General features: G+C 47.1%; 1 protein-coding gene across 1 annotated transcript in view; it reads right to left on the reverse strand.

The window, feature by feature from the left end:
* The window catches only part of TMEM255A (transmembrane protein 255A), a 47,524-nt gene extending 27,595 nt beyond the window's left edge, over positions 1-19,929 (reverse strand). Inside the window, exons 1-4 of the mRNA XM_007178600.2 lie at positions 19,695-19,929; positions 13,025-13,167; positions 4,591-4,653; positions 2,318-2,407 (exon numbers count right to left, since the gene is read on the reverse strand). Coding sequence (XP_007178662.1) covers positions 2,318-2,407; positions 4,591-4,653; positions 13,025-13,167; positions 19,695-19,752 — 354 coding nt within the window. The 5' untranslated portion in view covers positions 19,753-19,929. The remainder of the gene's footprint in view (positions 1-2,317; positions 2,408-4,590; positions 4,654-13,024; positions 13,168-19,694) is intronic.
* Between the last annotated feature and the right edge of the window lie 224 nt (positions 19,930-20,153).

Genomic DNA, 20,153 nt, shown 5'->3' on the forward strand with positions numbered 1-20,153 from the left:
TCTGGAAAACATTATACTAAGTAAAAAAAGTCAGGTTGCAAAAGACTACATATGATATGATGCCATTAACAGGAAATGTTAACTAATATAGGGAAATCTATAGAGAAAGTAGATTAGTGGTTGCCTAGGACTTGGGGGAACAGGGGGAATAGGGAAGTGATAGCTAAAGGGTATGGGGTTGTTTGGGGGATGAGAAAAATCTTCTAGAATTGACGTGATAGTTTGCACATACCTGTGAATGTACTAAAAGCCACTGAATTATATACTTCAGATGGGTAAATTATATGGGACGTGAACTGTATCTCAATAAAGATGTTTAAAAAAAAAAACATTAGGAGTGGGAGGAGGAGGGAAAAGGAGGAAGCCATTTTAGCTCATGATGCCATGAAAATCTACTGCAGGCTTCTTGGCCACTAGGCCTACGTTGCCATGGAGACTGCCTCAGAGTGAAGAGTGCTTGTCAAATGGGGATAATAACACCTGCCCTACATATCTCACAGGATTGCTGTGGGTCTCAAATGAGATAATAGATGTTAAGGCATATTGAAACAAAATAGCACACATACTATGATTGTCTACAAGCATGCTACAAAAATAGGTATATACTCAGAGGGTAATATGCAAAAATTGCATATGTAATAGAATTGCTATGTTAGGGTGGTAGGATAGTGGATGTTACAAGTTCCTGTTGTGTCACTTGCCTTTTCAAAAAGAAAAAGATGAAGAAAAAGATGGCTCTCTCAGCTAAACTCAAAAGGGATGAGTCTGATATAGGGGCCGACATATTCCTGACTCCAAAAGAAAACTGGGCAAAAAGCTTCTCTCTTCCATCCCATACTTTTCCCCCTGCCCAGTAATTATCTCCTGACATGCCAGCACTGACCATAGGAATTCCACTAATCTTGGCAAATGAGGGACTGACTCTTATGTCTAGGAGGAGAGTCCAAGAGCAAGTTGGGATTGAAATAATAATGTTGCAAATCATCCTTTCCCAGATCCATCCATACCCAGGACACTCCCTCAGGATGACCTGCACTATTAGCCAACGACTGAAATGGAATAAAATATGATTGATCCACACAATATTCTGATAATACAATTTTTCTCTAATTCAATTGTTTTAGAAAACATATAATTCCAACTAGTTCATAGGATGTTTTCATTTTCAATGTTGGTTCACTTGGGGGAAAAAATGAGTATCTGAGGTTTTTGTGGCAGCTCAGTAAGCTGCTTGGCTTGCTCTCGATTTGGGTTTGTGGGCCAGATCAGGGCTATACTATGACCTCCCTGGGACTTTTGCATTTTGTGGACAGCTTCCTCCATTAAAAATTGTTGAAAATGATATTTCATTTATTTTGATTATATCTTATGACTGCATTGGTATAAAGACAAATTTCTATTATGTGTGAAAACTTTTTTTTTGGCCTAAAAGTTCATCATTTTTCCTCTGACTTGAAAAGAAATGATCATATTTTTCTGGGACCCTGAAAGTCCATGGGTCACAGGCACTGTTGTCTACTGAGCCCAATGGAGAAGGCGGCCCTAGGCCAGATATCTGGAATCGTAAGAGATGGAAAGCGCCGACCGAGGGGTGAGGGCTCCTGCAGGGAGCCCTGTGGGAAGGACCCGAATCCCAGGCTTCTCCAAGAAGGAGCACAGGTTTGGGTTTCAGGAGTAAAGTAGCCTTACTCGAGGCACAGCTTCTCCAGAACAGGAAGCATTTGGCGCCTCAGCTCCAGGACTGGGCTCGTTTTGGAGACTTCCAGCTCTGGGGCTTTCTCCGGATCCCAATCACATCACTCCTCTCCAGCCATGAAGACAGCGAAGTTCAGGTATCCTAGAAAAGGTGTCTGTCCTCATGGGCTGCTCTTGTCACTGTTGGAGGTGGGGGAGGTCAGCTACTGCCACCTCCAAGGCTCTCAGGAAGTCATGTGGCTTCCTGCGGCTCTCTCCCTACCTCCTCACTCCCAACACCAATTCCAAGCCAGTCCCCTGGCCCTTGTCTCTGACTTTTCCAAATCTCACCCACATGTCAACAAAGGCTTAGCTCCAACCCCTCCACCACTGGGAAGCCTGCTCTGATCCAAGGTAAACCACTTGGGCACTTAGAGTTTATATGCCCAGCTTAGACCAATTTCTCTAGATGCCCGTGTGTGTCCAGGGATGTCCTCATTTTGACATCACCTCCTTGAGGCCGGTGATGTCACCTCCCTCTCCTGTACCCCTCACAGCCCTTAGCACACACCCAGCACACACACACTCGATGAAGCCTTGTTGTATTGCCCACTTACTTTAACCCAGGACTAAAAATACTCACAATGTGTCTGGCAGCGAAGACCCCATCGACTATGGCACAACAAAAGGCTGCAATCACACCAAAGCTGATAAAGACGATGGAAGCCATCAGCTGTGGGAGTAGGGGTGGGGGACAAAGCAAAAGTGTCTGTTAGCCTTCCACTCTCGCTGCTTCTGGAGACAAGGCGATCCCCAAGAGACCGCCAGCCAAAGCAGAACTCTGGCCTGCCACCCCGTGTGAAGTGTGAATGCCCTTTTCAGTCACGCAGCATGAGTGGGAGCAGGGGGAGGGGGACGCGGAGAAGGGGCCATTGAAGCACTTCTTACATTTTCAGGGAAAGCTAAGAAATTCACTCCATGAGTCTATGAGCGCCCAAGGAAGAGGAGGCTGAGGAATTAGACTGCATGGCTCTTCCATTCTCAGACTCAGAAAAATGTTAGACCTTTGACATCATGAAGTCCCACCCCCTATTTTATTATTTGTGGAATTGGAGGCTCAGAGAGGGTAAGTGGTGTGTCCAAGGTCACTATCCAGTCTATGGAAGAGCCTGTACCCACCAACTCCTAGTCCAGTGTTCTTCCCAAGCCCTCATGGTGGGCAATGATGAAGAAGGGATGATTCTGAGGCCCTGCACAACCCTACATGGCCCTGCACCACTGAAGAAAGAGAACACTCAACTTATTACGGCTTAGGTGTCAAAGACATTTTACAGGGGTTGAAGTCTCTGAAATTGATCAACTCTGTGTGGTACATACGAAAACATTCAAGTAAGAGAAATGTTTGCTGGAACCAGACTGCCCTCTTCTCCTATCGTGTTAGATAACAGAAATTTTCCTAATAATTTGTCTTCCATTACAAGGGTGATACTACAACCCAACGTGGGGTTAGGTGTTTCAAGGCGTAACCAGGGGCAGGGATAGGTACTGCCTAAGCCCACCATCTGCCCGTGTTGACCCTCAAAACACCCTCTTTGAGGTGTTTGGGGGGTAAAGTAGAGAAATAGCATGGCATTAAGCTGCTCCCCAGGGAGAAGGAGGAAATCAAAGTCAAGGCCACCCTAAGGTGGCCTCCCATCTCAGAGGCTAGCCTCCCATCTCACAGGCTAGAAGGTAATACTGATCTCCTTTGGGAGTTGTTCAGAAACCTCGCCCCATAAATCTCACTTCACAGCACTACAGAGAGTTGGTAAATAATGGATGAAAGATGTCATGAAATTGGCATTATCAGCTATGCGATGATCAGCTCTACAATTAGAGCTCCCTTGTCATTTTGAATAATTTAAACCCAAAGTGCAAACACAACTGGCAGCGGAGAGCCCAGGTGAAATGGAAGAAGAGAACTATTAGAACCCCCCTGAGGGCGATTCCCTACATTGCTGGGGGGAGAACACATGGTTAGAGTTCCCTGTCCCTGGAGCTATTACGTTATCTGATTAAACTTGCTGTTAAATAGACCCTAGCATCAGTCTAGATGCCACAGTGACTTGTACGGGGAAGCCTAATCAGTCCACCATCTGACCACTCACCAGGCATCTTGATTTACAAGCCCATAAAACTGCAATATGCTTGCAATTCGGTCTGTACCATCTTCTCTTGCCCTCTAGGAACCCTTCTCAGCCTGAAGCAGGAAAATACAACAGCCTGCCCTTGCGGGCCCCCATTCGGACATAGAACTTTGTGAGTTTTACCTCCTGTTATATGCGTACCCTTCCTCTCAACCTTACACATACTTAGCTTTGAACTATGTATGGGTAATGGGAATACTTGAGGTTGGCTTCGTAATTTCATTTCGTCTTCTTGCGCCCTAAATATATTTGTTCTGTTAATTAAAGTCCCCTAGATTGGAATCTCCTAAAAGGCAGGAACCCTCTGCGAAAACTCCTCTCCAAGATTATGCATCAGAGAGGAAGGTGTGAGGGTCACCAGTGAGCCAGGGCTGCAGCAGCAGGAATCAAAGAAGCAAAGGCATCCGATGCGAGGACAATTGGCCTGACTGGATAGGCTGGCGCACTCCTTTGCGAATGAGGAGAAAAGCAAAAGGCAAGATCCAGATAATTCCATCCCTGTGACTTAAGGAGACTAGCTGGGCCACTGAGGGAACATCAGGCAGGGTGAGAACAAGTCCCATACCACAGGGTCACTTTAAAACAAGTTCCCCGGAGGCTTAGGAGAAAAGTAAAGTAGCTGTTTCTTTTGTGGCACAATTTGGGCAACCTTAAGAAATGTGTCACTTATCCACAGAAATGTTGAGCTTTTTCAGATGAAGAATTTGATTCTACAGCAATGAAAACTTACCATCTGCCGTTTGTTCTCCACGAGGTTTGATCCGATGATTCCAAGGAACGATCCAAAGCCGAGCTGCAAAGCAACATGGCACAGATAGCACGTGGGAAGATGGTTAGCCTGACCACACGGTCGTTCCACCCCTGGGATACAATTCAGGATAACAGAAAATACCCGGGGTACAGATGCTAAACCCGTGCAGCTGTTACTCACACAAATACAGTATGAGTAAGAAAAGTATTTCTCCCACCATTTGCCAATTTTTCCTCGTAGATATGAATCACACCTAAAAAGAAACTCGTGCGCCCAGAAGCTAAAAGTAAAAGTCAACCATAGCTTTTCAGAGCCTGCTTATATCAATTTCAATATCCATTACCTAGCATGTGACTGGTGAGTCAGTAAGAGACGGATAATGGTGAAAAGCACGCATGATATTCTGATCTTTATCTTTTCTTTGAAAACAGACCTTCTATCCTGATGCACGAATTACAAAATAAAGGTTTGAAATAGCGATTTTTGATGCATCAGGCACACTAATCAAACCCAGGAAGTACTTTAGCAATCAGCAAGCACCTTAACCTAGACTTAAAAAAAAAAGAAAAGAACTATTTTTTTTGAAAGCCTGTATTTGTGGTTGACCCACTGCAATTTATGTTAGCACTTATTCACCTCTTCTTCCATCTCTGCTTCATTTATGGACAGAAAGCATTCATTAAAGGGTGAATAGAAATGGCAGTGTAAAACCCTGAAAAACAATTTCCCCGTCTAAGCGGCTGGGATGATGGCTCGGGGTAGCAGATTCCACTTTGCTCTCAGTTCTGCCATTAGTGGATTGAGTCTGCCATTCGCAGCTGAAAATGATCACTAACCGATGGCTGCTGTCAGGGGTGAAAGTGGAAGAAGTAAAAAGTGGTGGGAATGGACCAATAAATCTTAACACAAGTCCAGCAATGTAGTTACATTTCTCTTGAGCCTCACTAAGGATCTGGCTTTCCATCTGCCGCCTTACCTTGGCTCACAGGGACATCTCTTTCAGTCTGAGGCCCCCAAGCCTTACACCAAGTCTTGGAAATCTAATGGACCCAAGGGCTGGGCAGGAGCCTGGTGGGGCAGTGTAGGGGGACTGGGTGCCTACCTCAGAAACCCAAGCATGAAAGAGAATGAAGGGAAGGAGTGAATACAAATTTCCAAGGACTCATTCTGCAGGGCCACTCGGCCAGCAACCCCTCTCGAGAAATAGAAGCTGAAGAGCATGAAGGTGTAACCCATGCCGTCCCAGACTCTACCGGGAACATCCTCACTCAGCGGTTAAACTATGTCTGTCTCCCGCCTGGTCTTATTTGAAATGTAATTAAAATGTGTTGTGATGAAGTATAGTGATTAAAACCTGGTCATCAGACTAGCCTGGCTTCTAACCCCAGCTCTTCCACTCATGGCTGTGGGACTTGAACAAACTGACTGACCTCTCTAAACCTCAGTTTCCTTATCTGGAAAATGGGGACCAGAGTAGTAGCTGTCTTATAGGATTTTTGTAAGGATTAGCCAGGATAATACAGTCAAAGAACTTTGCACAGGGCCTGGCACACAGTAAGTACTCAGTAAATACGAGTTCTTGTTCTAGTGATTATTATTACTACTTTTAAAGACATTTAACTTTGGGGCAGCTCTAACCTGATTTGAGCTGGCAAATCCTATCATTATTTGCTCTATTTCATAAGAGTTTCGTATTCTGTCTTATCTCCCCTCCCAATATGTTGCACAGCTTTTATTTTTCAGGAAGAATTCCATGAATAGCCTGTGCTTATGACACTCTGGGCCATTTGTGGAGACTGAAAGAAAGTCAGAGGGCAGTTTCTTACATGGAAAATAAGTCCTTTCACTGAGCAGTTCATCTGTTTCCACAGATATTCACTGAATGTTCTTCTGAGCCTCAACAGCAGTCTTTGCCTTAAGACGGGAAGCAAAGACACTCGCTCTTCCTGACACTCTTAAATAACTCTCTGATGGCAGTGACCGGAAGAGGTGGCCTGAAGTCTCATGGAATTGGCTGGAAAGACAAGGTGCTCTGGGACTGGAAATCCCAGGCCAACCAGTTACTTCATCCAGTTCCCTCCCCTTTCCTTCCATTCCATTTCTATTCCACTCCAACGCATTCCATTTTCTAACACTCACTGAGTACTTTTGGGAGATAAATAAATGATATGGCCCCTACCCTGCAGGAGTGCATAGTCTAGTGAGGGAGAGACAGACTGTGACTTAAGGACCACAGGCGAGGTAGAAACAAAGTGCTGAAGGAGCAGAGAATAATTCATTTTGTATTATATCCTTGGCTCTGCTACTTATAAACTGTGTGACCTTGGGCTAGTTCTTTAGCCACTCTGTGCTTCGGTTTCCTCATCTATTAAATGGGAATCATAATGGTCCTGACCACACAGGACTGCTGTGAGGATTAAATGAGATAAGGTATGTACGTAGCGTGACCTGCATAAGGTAGGCTGCTAAATACATATACATGGTCGTTCTCAGATCTCACAGAGGGGATAAATGGGGTCAAAGACAGGTAGAGTTCACCAGGTGGGGAACTAATATCAACTGAGTCCTCGCTGGAAGAATTCATTCATCTGGATGACAGGTTTATGAACTAAGTCACCAGTATCACTAAAACTACCTTACATTTGAAAAGCATTTGAATTTAAAGAAGCGCTTGCCCTCTACCTTGGTCACAGTCATGTTAGGGAGTTCGGTGGAGCTCATATCATTCCCATTTGATAGATAGCAAAACGGAGGCCTAGAGAATTGTATGGACTCGTCCCCTCTTACAGCAAGTTCACGGCAGGGCCAGGACGAGCCCTCAGATTCCCTAACAGCTGGTGTTCTTCCAGCCACACTTTGCTGTATTTGTGGTCAGTGTTAGCAGAATAGTGACCTTCACCGCTGCCCCCCAGGGAAGAAGTTCCCTGTAAGGATGGAGCGAGAAGTCCTATTTGAGGAAGAGCTGAGGGGGTGAAAGTAAAGAAGGAAAAATCAACAGAATTTCCTGAAAATGGGCAGCTGCTTCTAATCAACTGTTTGCTCTCCTGAGGCCTCAGAAAGGTAAGCTCTGTGGTCCTCGCTCGAGAACTGCCCGGAATCATGGAATGTTCAGACCTTTGGAACTCCATCTTGACTTCCCATTACCTGAACAAATAACCAGTTTGCTTTGTTTTGGCTGCCCTCCACTTGTAGAAGAAAAAAAGGCAAATCATTAGAACTCAGATTCAAGAGCTCTTTTTAGGCTGCACCCTATAATTTATGCCTATTCCCATCCACTGGGACTGAGGTGCAAATGGATTAATCATTCAACAAGTATTAATTGGACATCTACTCTGCTAGACCTGTGATCTGGAGGCCAGGAAGCGGGGTGGGGTATGATACCAAGACCAACGAGACTCAGCCTCGAGGAGCTGTAACTAGATAATGGGTCCACAATCCCTTTCTGTAATCCTGAAATCAACAAAGCTCTTAAAACCAAAAGGGTTTTTGGTAACTAACTTGGTGGCAAAACCTGACCTTGAACTGACGTGAGGTTATTTTATAATGTTTATCTACTTAGTGTAAAAATTCAGTTTATTGTAGAAAGATGAAGGTGCTTGATTATGGGGTATATCTCAAGACCCCACTGGGATGTTAGATAATATATGATATATGCACTCTATTATCTTTCTGAAATTTAAAACAAAACAAAACAGTCTAAATTTGCAAACACATCTGACCCAAGGGTTCAGAAAAGGGATTGTGGACCTGTATAAACAAAGCTAAATGAGAATATAGCCCAACATCCCACAAAGCAGAATGTGACTATTTCCCAAGAACTATGAGTGGAAGGAAATCTACGGTAGGGAGTTCAAAGATGGTAGACACCACTGTGGATTCCAGTAGCTGAGAAATGTCCCAGCTGTGTCTTTAAGTTGGAATAGGACAGAGCATTTGGATAAACAGAGAGAGAGAGCACAGGGAGGCTGTTCCAGCCCAAGTCACGTTCAGGGGACTGTGAATTGACAATTTTGGTAAAAGAAAGGTGTGGGAGACCAGGCCAAGGGCATCTTCAGAGAGCTTTGAATGACAATGCTAAGGAGGCAACAGGAAGCCAATGAAGGTTAGTCTTATCTAGCAAATCAAGACTCAAGTGTCATCTCTGAAATGTACTTACTATGCTAGGAACTTTATCTTAGAATGATCTTATATTTTAGAAACATTTTCAACAAGAGGTAGAAAAAATTTCTGCCTAATTCACAATAAACCACAAAATCCCACTATCCAGACCTCCTTCTATTTCCTGAACATTCAAGTTAGTCAAAACTTTGCTGGATTTATCAAGAGTCTTCACGTGTGAAGCTGAAGCCATGCTGGCCTAGAGAAGGTTTCTGGCCAATTGACTGTTTTGAATGACCCCTGTTGTCTCTGCCTCCTACTACCCCATGGCAACTCTGATATAATTTTCAATTAACTGGACCCCCCCCCTTCCCCCGCCTGGGAAAGGGGACAGAAGCTCCTGGTTTCTTTCCTGAAAGAAAACCCAGGCTGGTGTGGGCCCTAGCAGTATAACAGCTGGGGGAGAAGGTTCTAGAGTGAAAGGCTTTCAGCACTGATCAGGTGGCCAACTCCATCTTGTGGGTTGCATGGGAAACACATGTAGAGGCCTCGTTCTCCTGGATGTAAGGTTAGAGAGCTATAGCGAAGGAGCTGGCTCTCTCCCCTGCCTTTTCCATCTTCATACAACTGAGGCTCTTGGCTTTTTTTAGGCCTCCAGAGTAGAAAGCTCACTGGAACTCTTCTGGAATGGACTATGTCTTGAACATTCGAGGACAGTAAAAATCCTAAGCCAGTTTGTCTTTCTGTGTTGGTTTTAATTTTTAAAAAAATTTACATTTTAGCCTGTACAGATGAGCACATCTTTAAAGATGCCTGTTGCATACATGTCTTAGGATGATGATACCACATTCTAGCTCAGGTAGAGTAGCTAACACCCTATCATAATACACCTCACTGTACAAGGGCATCTCGTTTGGCAAAATAAAGATGGCTCAGAAAAGTTTTGCATGACTTAGAGTTATGCAAACACGATTATATTTTTCAATGCCTGAGATCTCAATATTTAAATGAATTGTATGGTAAGTAGTCTTTAAGTCGTCTTTAAATCTAGTAACTGCTCCCCAATTTGTTTGTTTTAAAATTTTAAATTCTCGTGTACACATTTAACCAGAGTCCTAAAACAGCAAAGTTCCAAATAACCTGACATTTTCCCACAAATCTATACAATGGTCTTTATATTCAAACTGACCAATCTGATAGTGTGGAATCTGAAAATGCCACATTTTGCTCATTCTGGTTTTATTGCAAGCGTACTTTGTTTATTGTGTTTTAGTTCTCCAGGTGGTTGCCGACCCACCTGAATTAGACTCCCCTGGGGTGTTTATTAAAATACACACCAAGGTGGGGAAACCACTGGCTTAGAGTTTATATAATACCTCTCTAATAACCAAACTATTCAATTAGTGAAAGCACCCCAGTCCCGGATAAATCTGGATTCTCAGGCACTTATTGTTTCAGAGGTATGAGTTGTTTATTGTATTTGTTATAACATGATCTGACCTATCAACTCAAATGGATTTTTCTGCTCTTCAATCTGCAGTCTTCCCCCCTTCACTTCCTATAATTAAAACCCATTTTAAAGAAACAATCTACAGGAACTATAAAAGCAAAAAATTTAAGGTTAAACCATAGGGCACACTGCTAGGGCTGGCTCTCCTATTAACATTTCCATATTAGCTCTTAGCCAGACGCACACGCACAGACACACGCCCCCACTGCTTCAACTTCCAGTGCTAGCTGAACGTCAGGTACTCCAGTAACAACAATCACGCGCCCTCCTTCCTTTGTTAATGTATTCCAACCCAGCCACCCACAGGCAGATATTCTACAGAGAAGGTTCAGAGGCACCGTTCATGAATAGTAGTTGCTACTCTTAAGTGACATGGAAAACACCTTCCTCTCACCCAGGGAGAGTCTGAATCTTGGCTTGAGCATTTGCTCATCAGTCAGAAACCTTTTACTAAATGCAGCTACCTGAAGCCCACGAAGTCACGCAGACCCTATAAATTGCTTTCCCAAGCCACCAAAATGCAATCTTACCCCCCCTTCCTCTGTCCCCCGCCCCTCTTGTGTTTAAAAATAAAAGCCAAGTCTGCTGATGACTGGTTTTCTTGCCTCACCACAGGAAGTGGACCGGGTGAGTTCTCACATCACATGCTTAGCAGAGGGCACCAGACGGTGTCTGTGGGACACCTGCCCTCGGCTCGGCTCAAGAGCTGCGAAGGAACTTCCCGGGAAGGGCGGGCGGCCTTCAGCAGCTGGGCCCCCGTGTCAGGCCCCGGCTCCTGCTAGGGCTATTGAGAAGGCTGACTGCGGAATCGGTGACCTAGGCAACAGGCGTCAGGCTTGGTCACTCACGGCGCCGGTTTGTCAAAGGCATCCATCTTTAATCCCTTCCCCTTCCTTTGCTTCTCTTTCCAACACCCCCCACTCCAAAAAAAGAGTAAAAAAGAAAAGAAACAAAATAACAGCAACAAAGCCGTCTGCCCTCCCTGATAACCTAAAATGTAAACAACAAAAACCCATCCTAACCTTCCTTCCCGCTCTCTAGCAGTTACAATTGGGAAGTCATTTAGTTAATATTCAAAATACGATCCAACCTCTATAGAGTTAGGTTTTAGGGTTCAATAACAGTGTGTGTAGATCCAAATGAGGTTTTTGTTTGGTTTTCTTTTTCTTTTCTTTTTTCCTCAATTATATTGAGGTATAATTGGCAAATAAAATGGTATATATTTCATTTCATTTCATATACAACGTGATGATTTGATATAAAATGAGGTTTTGTATGCAAAGAGTTCAGCGCTTTCCAGAGTGGATTGCATGCAGCCCGGGGATGGGTAAAACAATCCACTTAAGTATGGAAAGAAACTATTTGAACTCTTGTTTCCTATTTTTTGTTTATCTAAAAGAATAAGAAAGAAATTAACGCGTTACAGATACTCAGTGAACAGACTGTCACTGGCGCCCTCCCTCGGTGTGAATGTCAGGTGACAAGGCGAGAGCTATCGTTCTGGAGGAGGGCAGGCTCCAAGCAGCAAAGGGTTGGTGGTGGGGCAGTTTACGTGTGCCCGGATAGTCTTATCTAGTCTTCACTAAACTAGTCCCAAGAAAATGGACAAGGAGTTTGGAAAGACTCCTGTTGATAAACCATGAGTTGAAGATGACCCTAATAACGTAACACAGCGAGAAAATGACAGAGCTGACCCTTGGAACTCTCAGGGTGAGCTCTTTGTCAGCCACACTGTGAGATCACATTAAAAAAACAATGATGGGCTTCCCTGGTGGCGCAGTGGTTGAAAATCTGCCTGCCAATGCAGGGGACACGGGTTCGAGCCCTGGTCTGGGAAGATCCCACGTGCCGCGGAGCAACTGGGCCCGTGGGCCACAATTACTGACTGAGCCTGCGCGTCTGGAGCCTGTGCTCCGCAACAAGAGAGGCCGCGATAATGAGAGGCCCGCGCACCGCGATGAAGAGTGGCCCCCGCTTGCCACAACTAGAGAAAGCCCTCGCACAGAAACGAAGACCCAACACAGCCATTAATTAATTAATTAATTATTTAAAAAAAACAAACAACGATGCCCATGACAATCTGTTCATATCTGAGAAGAAAGCCCAAAATATTCAAAATTATCTAGTAAGCTATTTGAAATAACGACTTACAGCCACTATCTTTAATGAGATTTCATGCGAAGTGCATATCACTCCTTGAAATTGTAGTTAGTGTTAGTATGAAGATATTAAAAATTAAAGTGTATTTCATTTTAATCTAATTTTTGAACTTCCATTTTTGTATGTTTTATGAATATGCATATAATTCGTAAATGAATAAATACACATATTTGAGGAGTAAACATTCCACATATTTTTCCTGAGAGGAGGGCAGGATGACTTTGGAGATCAGTGCTGTGCGTCACAGACTGTCAAGCTGCAAGGGTCCTCAGATTTCAGGTAAGGTCAGGTGACCCCTATTATATATATAGGAAAGCAGATGCCCAGAGAGGAAAGGACCTCAGCCTAAGGTTAACACTGCTAATTAGTAACATGTCCTAGACCAGAAAACTGAGGTCCTAAAGAGTGAGATGACTTGCTCAGGATCACACTGCTAGTTAGGGATGGAGCTGGGATTCTTCTGAGTCTTAGTCCAGTGCTCTTCGAAACCAGCCCAGAGCTGTTTCTCTATATAAAGGTAGAGATATATAAAGGAGGAAAACTGAGCAAACACGGAAACTCAAACAGAATTGAAAACCATCAGAGTAGAACCAAATGTCTGTAGCCAGCAAGCTACTGAGACCTACCTATGCCTTTGATACTCACAATAACTCCCGGGTAATAACCTCCAACAGTCACATTCTGGGTCCTGGTGGTTGCGGCGAGGCCCACCGTGAGAATTAACACGGACACAATAAGCAAAGTCACGGTGACATAGATGGAGTTTCGTTTCCTCCGATTAAAGGCTCCTGAAAGCACACAGAGAAACTGAAATTGCTCATTTCGGCTGGAGAAGGGATGGACTTACAGAAAAAAATCACTAGGAAGGTTTTTCTTTCCTACTTCAACTCGTAACTGGGGTTATCTCTGGGGAGTGGGATTATGGGGAAGGGATGGAGCTTTAGATTTTTGCAGTCATCAGGTGTTACGTTTACAATAATGTATATACGTTTCCAGTTTGAAAATAAACAACAGAAGAAATTGTACCAGTTACATAAAAACAAAACTAAACACATTCGATAAAAGATGTATCATACCCACTTAGTGAAGTGTTTCTTTTTTAAGCCAAATTATAAGGTACATGATAGATGGAAAGTATACTGTGGAGATATTAAATGAAAATATTTTAAGGCCAATATGCAACTAAAAAGGGTTTTTTCATAAGCTGGAGATATGAAATTTCATTTTCAGTGTAAATATCAGAACCAAGCCAGGTACTGGGATTTTTTTTTTCCATTTATTTCTGACATTTGCCACCTCATGTATAAACTTTAAAAATGGTGTGTTGGCAAGATTTGCCACATAACAAATGCGTGTAATTAAGTAAGTGTTTGGAGGCCATTAGTCCACAAAGATATGTATCGGGGGAGGTAGATGGGGAGGATTATAACTTACACCGTTTAGGCTTATGTGAGGGTGACATAAATACAAATGATGAGAAACCCATTCTCCCACTCAGTGCTTATCGGACATGATAGTGCAAACCAATATTTTTTTTCGAAAACAGGCTTATTAAGTCAGATAGAAAAATGGTATCTAGACTTGCTTTTGAATTTAATTTTTTTTCTAAGGAATGAAGCACTGCTCAACACTCTGCGTGCGTTTTTTCTGGAGGGGGTTCTCAACAGAAAATACCAGGGATGAGTTACCACCTAGGAGTTCTCATAAAAATAAGCAACTGGGGGACTTGCTATGAGAGTCCAGTTCTCTAGTGGGGAGCCTTATGACAGAGTTGCCCACTCAGGTGGCTTGGCTGTCATTTATGGGCCTAAAGAGGCCACTTGGGACTGATCGCAGGACCCTGCCATTCTGGGAGGCCTCGCTGCAGCCTCAGGAAGCAGCTGTCTTTGAAGCCGCCCAGACTGCACCACTGGGAGGGAGGGGAGAGGGGATGAAGGAAGGGGGAGGGAGGCGAGAAAACCAGGGAGACCCAGGAGGCCTGACGGTGCTGAGAGGGAGGCACTGTGGCTGGCTCTGCAGCCCCCAGCAGATGCCCCCTCCTCGAGGGAAGAAGAGCATCAGGAGTGCCACCCTGGGTGAGCCCCACCATCCATCTCGTCTCTCCCAGTGCGGTCCCTGCCCAAGGCTCCAAGGGAGGTGGGAGGGGCTGGCGGTCTCTCCCCTGACGTCAGCCTCGAAAGTGAGGGCCGTGACTCATCAGGGTCATTTCTAATACAGTACTGTTCCAAGACCATTTTACATCGAAATGTAGAAGTGGCTTGAGCGTTTGGAGGCACCCACAGACTAAAGCGCCATATCGCACCCTGGGAGGAGAGGTAAAGTGAGTTGGGAAACGAGGCTCCTCTCCTGGGGGGCCTGAGTCCAGCCTCCAGGGGGAAAAACAACGGGACCGCTGGAGACACCTGTGACATCAGGGCCCTTTGTGTGAGAGGGCTATTTGGGATGCAGATGGGGAGCTGACTGCTGGTAAACAGAGGAGCAGAGCAGGGAGACACAGACTGCGAAGGGTTGGCGGGGGAGGAGCAGGATTTATTTCTTCTGTTTCTCTGAAGGTTAGTTACCCCTCCTCTAGATTTCGAGGGACCTTAAATGAGCCTCCAAACCAGGATCCCTAAGTCCATTTGATGATAGCCAGTTCTCAGTGAATCTGCCAGTTGGCTCCACAGAGGGGCTCTAACATAAACTTACCGACATCGCCCCCCATCCCTGTCTGCATTTCTACACCATCTTAGCCCTCCCCGACCCCAAACTGGCCAAAGAGAGTGAGGGAACATCTGGAAACAAGGGTACCTTTGTGGCACACAAAAGTGTCTCAACACCTCACAGGGAAAACATGTCACCTTAGAGACTAGATGTGGGGGAGTGTGTGTATACAGTCTTTCTAAATTCGGGGTATCACTCGCCTGCTCCTTCCCGGCCAACTGACTTTTGATCTTATTCACAGCTCTTGGGTCTCCTTTGCAAATACCACTCTAACTCTTAAAAGAACAGGAGCCAGGTCAGAAAAGTGACTCAGCAAACCACATGGTGTCATTTGAAAAATCTATTTTTTTTTCCTGCTTTGGAAGCTGAATTGAAAATCCAGTCAGTTGAGAAACCCAGCAGAGATCCTGCAGCTCCACAGGGGCCTTGCCTCCAGATAGGATTAGTTTGGGATAAAATTCCTAAGAAAACTCTCCCATCACTAGGTTGAATATCTATTCTCTGTCCTCTCACATCCTCCCCCAAGTCACCCCTTATTTTACACTCTAAGGACTAAAATTGTGTAAAATGAAATTACTTCTAGCTGCACTTGGGGAGTTGACCATTTTGAGGAACCCCAGGGTGAATCCTTTTGAAAAGTGAAGAATCACCCCTTCCATTTATCTTTAGTGTCAATTTGACTGAAAAGTCACATCTACTTAGAGCAAGATGCACCTGTCCTCTAAAGGTGTGGCCCAGGCTCCCAAAAAGCAGCTCTTTTAGCTGCTTTTGTCTATGTCTACTTAGGACATTTTCCTGGCTGTTGTTCTATTTAAGAAGGGAGAAGTAGAGTTCTGTTCTTATTAGGGTACAATTTGGGGCCTGCCTTAGATGTTCCCGTAAACACAGGAACATCTTATTCCAATTTTGTTTAGTAAATCAACATATCAAAAAAACCTCGGACACCATGAGGTACTTCAATAAAGCAGCAGGTATGTGAAAACAGTGCCCATCACAGTGTCTGATACCTAGTGAGCAGTCAATACTTGTTGAATAAATAAGAGTCAACATCTCAGAATCACTTCCTTTCTAATCAAAAAGGCTGTAGGGGGGAACTGTGAGAATAAATATGGGCTACGCTCATGGAATTGGTTTTTTACAATAGGGTACACCCAAGGGCTCCCCAGATCTAAAAGTTTTCTGGCCAACTAGTGTCACAACCCCAATGGCTCTCACTAGCCTGTCTACCTGGCGCCCAGTATCTTTCTGTTTAGACAACAACAGCCAGCCCTGCAACCAACAGCAGTGGGAGAGTCTGAATCCCGTCACTGGCACTGCCTGCCCCCCTCTGCCCCCAGCAGCCTCCCTGCAGAAATACTGCAGCCCTCCCTCTCTGCAGTGCCCCTCCTCCACCCCAGATTCGTGACGACCAGGATGCTCTGCTCTAGAAGGGCCCAATTATTTGCTGTCTCCACCCTTCCCAATACAGCCAGCTTCTCCCTCCTCCGAGTCCCCTCCCTGGTCAGAGCCCCACCTGCACTGCGGTCTTTGAATTTGAGTCCCTCCCTTCTTCTGAAACCTTCTCAAAATTCACCTCCTCCGAGAAGTTTTTCTTGATCAAGCTCACTCTAATCACTCATTATTTCATGTCCCTGAGTTCCTAGATACGTCACTCAGTAAGTATATTAATTATAACTGCTACAATTACAGTTGTAATTGTGGGTCTGGTCCACAACCCATATGATGTCCACCAGTTCCAGGATTATGTATCTGACAGGAACCAAGGTGTGGGTTGCCAGAAGGTAGGATGATTGTCTCTGCTCACTTGTTTTTCTACCTAGTACCTGTTCTTGATTCCACCCCTTGATTATAGGGTGTGTAATCTCTGTCAGAGTGCAGCAAGGATGGAGGCCCAGTATCCTGTCCTGTGCACTATGTTGTTGCTGACTGGCTAATTCTTCGGGCTGATCTTTGAACCGATTCGGATTTGCTTACCTGAGTCAGCTTTGCCATACAGGGAGGGTCCCAGAAGTCCCAGCCTTGAGCATCGGTGGAAACAGGTGGCTGCCCACACAAGAGCCTCAAGGCTCTGCCAGTCTCCCAAACATTTCCTTAAAGGTGCTGAAATCCCCCCTTTGGGCAATTCTTTGACCGGAGACATCCAAGGCCACCGGTGAATCACAAATATGTTACTTGCAAGGGAAGGAGAGCCCCGCTGTAGTAGAGGTGCCTTAGCGCCTGGGGGCGGTGTTGCCAAAAGGGAGATGGGGGTAGCTGGGAGGGGATGAAGGGGCGCCGGAGTCAAATTACCAGCCACGTGCCTGCTCCGCCCCAGCCAGCCAGCAAGCGTAGAGTGCAGGCACCTTGGTGCAGTGTGTGTCCGTGTGTTTTATATTTTATTGTTTTGGCTGCGGTTGTGTCCTGCCAGTAGAGGGAATCCCCTCAGAAATGCTGCCCTTGGAGGCTGAAACACTAACCCACCCACCTCTACTTCCCTTCCCCCCATGCAAGGGAAGGTGGCGTTGCCAGGGCTGAGTTAAGTGGGAGTAGCTCCTAAGTAGCCTAGACGCTGATTCAGGCCTGGGCTGTGCGGGACCAGCGCCAGGGAACTCCGGGGAGACTCCCCTGTCCAAACTCTGGAAACCCAGGGTTACCACTCGACTGGGGAATTTGCTAGTGCCCTCGGTCTGCGCACTTTACGAAGCGGGCTGCGTGGAGAGGGCTCGCGCGTCCATACGGGATCTGTGATTCTTTCCCCTCAGTGTCGAGTCTGGGCTAGGCGAAGCCCACTCATCTTCTTGTTGCGCAGATCTTTCGGGAAATGCATGATTGGCTGAGGGCCCCTGGGAGCCCAAGAAAGAACTCTCTTCATCTCGTTCCCCAACCCACAGAGCAGGGTGCCAAGGAGCAACGCTCTACGCCCGGGGTCCCTAACCTGCCCACTCCCGCACGGGCAGACGGGCGGGCGCGGGCGGCCGGGTTTGCAGGCGGTTGTGGCCCACTGCGGGGATGCGCGCGGCCGAAACCTCGTACTCTTCCACCCAGCCCTCCCTCGCGCACCGGCCTGGCGTCGGGGAGCCAGGGCTGCGTTGGCGCCACAGCTGGCCAAGGTGAGGAGTGCATTCTGTGTGCGTGTGCTTGTGCGCGTGTGTGTTGGGGAGAGAGAGCTGGGGGGGGGGGGCTGGTACTGCTGGGTTCTGGATTCGGACCCGAGTCCTTGGCCTCATTTGTACCACGTTGCAAATAACTACGCCCTTAAAAATAAAAAAAGAGCAAATTCTTATACTGAATATGCAAAACCACTGGAAATACGGATCTTTCCACCATCCAGGAGATAACACTTTCTGGGGCCCCTCCGGTGAACGAATTCTGTTGAGACGGGGTCTTTTGCAGGCAGTAGGGAGCTCACGTAGCGGGTTCAAACCCCTCCCCGCCCCCTCCCCTCGATGTTCCCGCAAATTCTTCGGAGAAGACCTGAGCGGACTGGATGGCAAGAATTCGGGACGGAGGGGTTTTGCAGAATGTAAAGTATGTTGGAAAGAGAGAGTTCGATTTGGTTAAAGTGTATCCGAGGCGAATTTTAAGGTTAGGTGGGATCATGGTTTGACAATCCCCTCCCGCTCTCCTGGGCTCCAAATTAATTTCTCCGCCCAGTGAAATCATAGTACTTGGGAAGGTGCCTAACCGCTGAGTGGGACTGGGGTTTTTGTTTGTTTGTAACTACCAAAAAGCAGCTTCCAGGGGCAGCCAAGTTGGTGCCTGGAGGCAGCTGTCCCCCACTTTTCATGAGGAAAGGTGTTGAACCAAATCAGGCTAGTGGGTTTCCCCCCTCCCCCTCCCTTCCACCCTGAGAGGAAAAGCGCGACTTCAGAAGACGCGCGGGCTCGCGCTCGCTTTCTTTCTCGCGCTCTCACTCGTCGTCCCCCCTCTTTTTTCACACTCACGCACAATTCCGGGCATTTGGAGCAAAATAGGAATCGAATTCAAGGAATGTTGATCCTGCCGCTGCAGACGGCAGGGCTGGGCTGTCTTGAGTGATTCCTCAGGAATTCCCCTCCTGCCAGCCCCCCCTTTCTTCTCCCCACCCCCCGCCGCCCATCCCCCAGGGTTGCGCAAACCCCCCATCAGCGAGGTGCAAGTCAGGCCTCCCCCCACCGCAGCTCTGAATTTCAGGGCAGCTTCGACAGAGTTGGGAGGGGGCGAGGACCCTGCTTCTTCTAATTCTCGTTAGTCGTGAGCTCTTAGAAGTGACGGGGACTTTGCAAAGAGGGAGCGTCTAATGGAAAGCGAAGGCGCAGGTTGCAGGGAAGTGTTTTGATCCCCAGACAGCTGGGATTTACCACCGGCTGCAAGACTGTCGGCACACGCACACAAACACGCACACACCCGCACTCCGGGGCAGGGATACTCCGACGCAAGCTGGGCGCTCGCATCTCCGCGCGTCGTCCCCGCCCCCGCCGGGCCGCTCCCCTGGGGCTCGGGTCCGGGACCCCGACGCTGGGGCGCGCGGACCCCCCTCCCTCGCCCCGCTTCCCGCTCCCTGGCTCTCGGGGCGGCCAGGGCGCTCGCAGTCCAGGGGGTAGCGCACTCACCCCTTGCCGCCGCCGCCCCTAGGCAGGGCGGCTAGACTTACCCATGGAATCCGGCAGGGACATGTCGCTGGACCGCTGCTGAGTCAGGGACTGATGCATGGTGAAAGCTGCCCTGTGGCCCCGGCCCCCGAAGCTGCTTCACGAGCCCCAGGCTCAGGGCGCCCCGCAGAGCATCCTACTCCGCGCTGCCGCTCCCCGTCCCTCCCGAGAGCTGAGAGAGACTGCCTCTGGTTGCGAGCTGCAGCCCAAGTGCCGCCTCTCCCTCCCTTCCCCTCTTCTCCCTCCCTCGTCTCCTGCCTCCCTCTGCTCCGGGAGGCAGCAGCATTGGCGGTCCGAGCAGCGACGTGCGCTTGCGCAAGACCCCCCTCCTCCCTCCCCCTCGGCCCCCCCATCCTAGTTATCCACCTCCCAGCCTCCCAAGCCAGACAGGGAGCCGTTTTAGCCCCTTGGGGCCAGGACTGCGTAGAGAAAGAGGGGGAGGCTACAACCTGGGGCTGACC

The sequence above is a fragment of the Balaenoptera acutorostrata genome, chromosome X (assembly GCF_949987535.1).
Source record: "Balaenoptera acutorostrata chromosome X, mBalAcu1.1, whole genome shotgun sequence".
Classification (NCBI taxonomy): Eukaryota; Metazoa; Chordata; class Mammalia; order Artiodactyla; family Balaenopteridae; genus Balaenoptera; species Balaenoptera acutorostrata.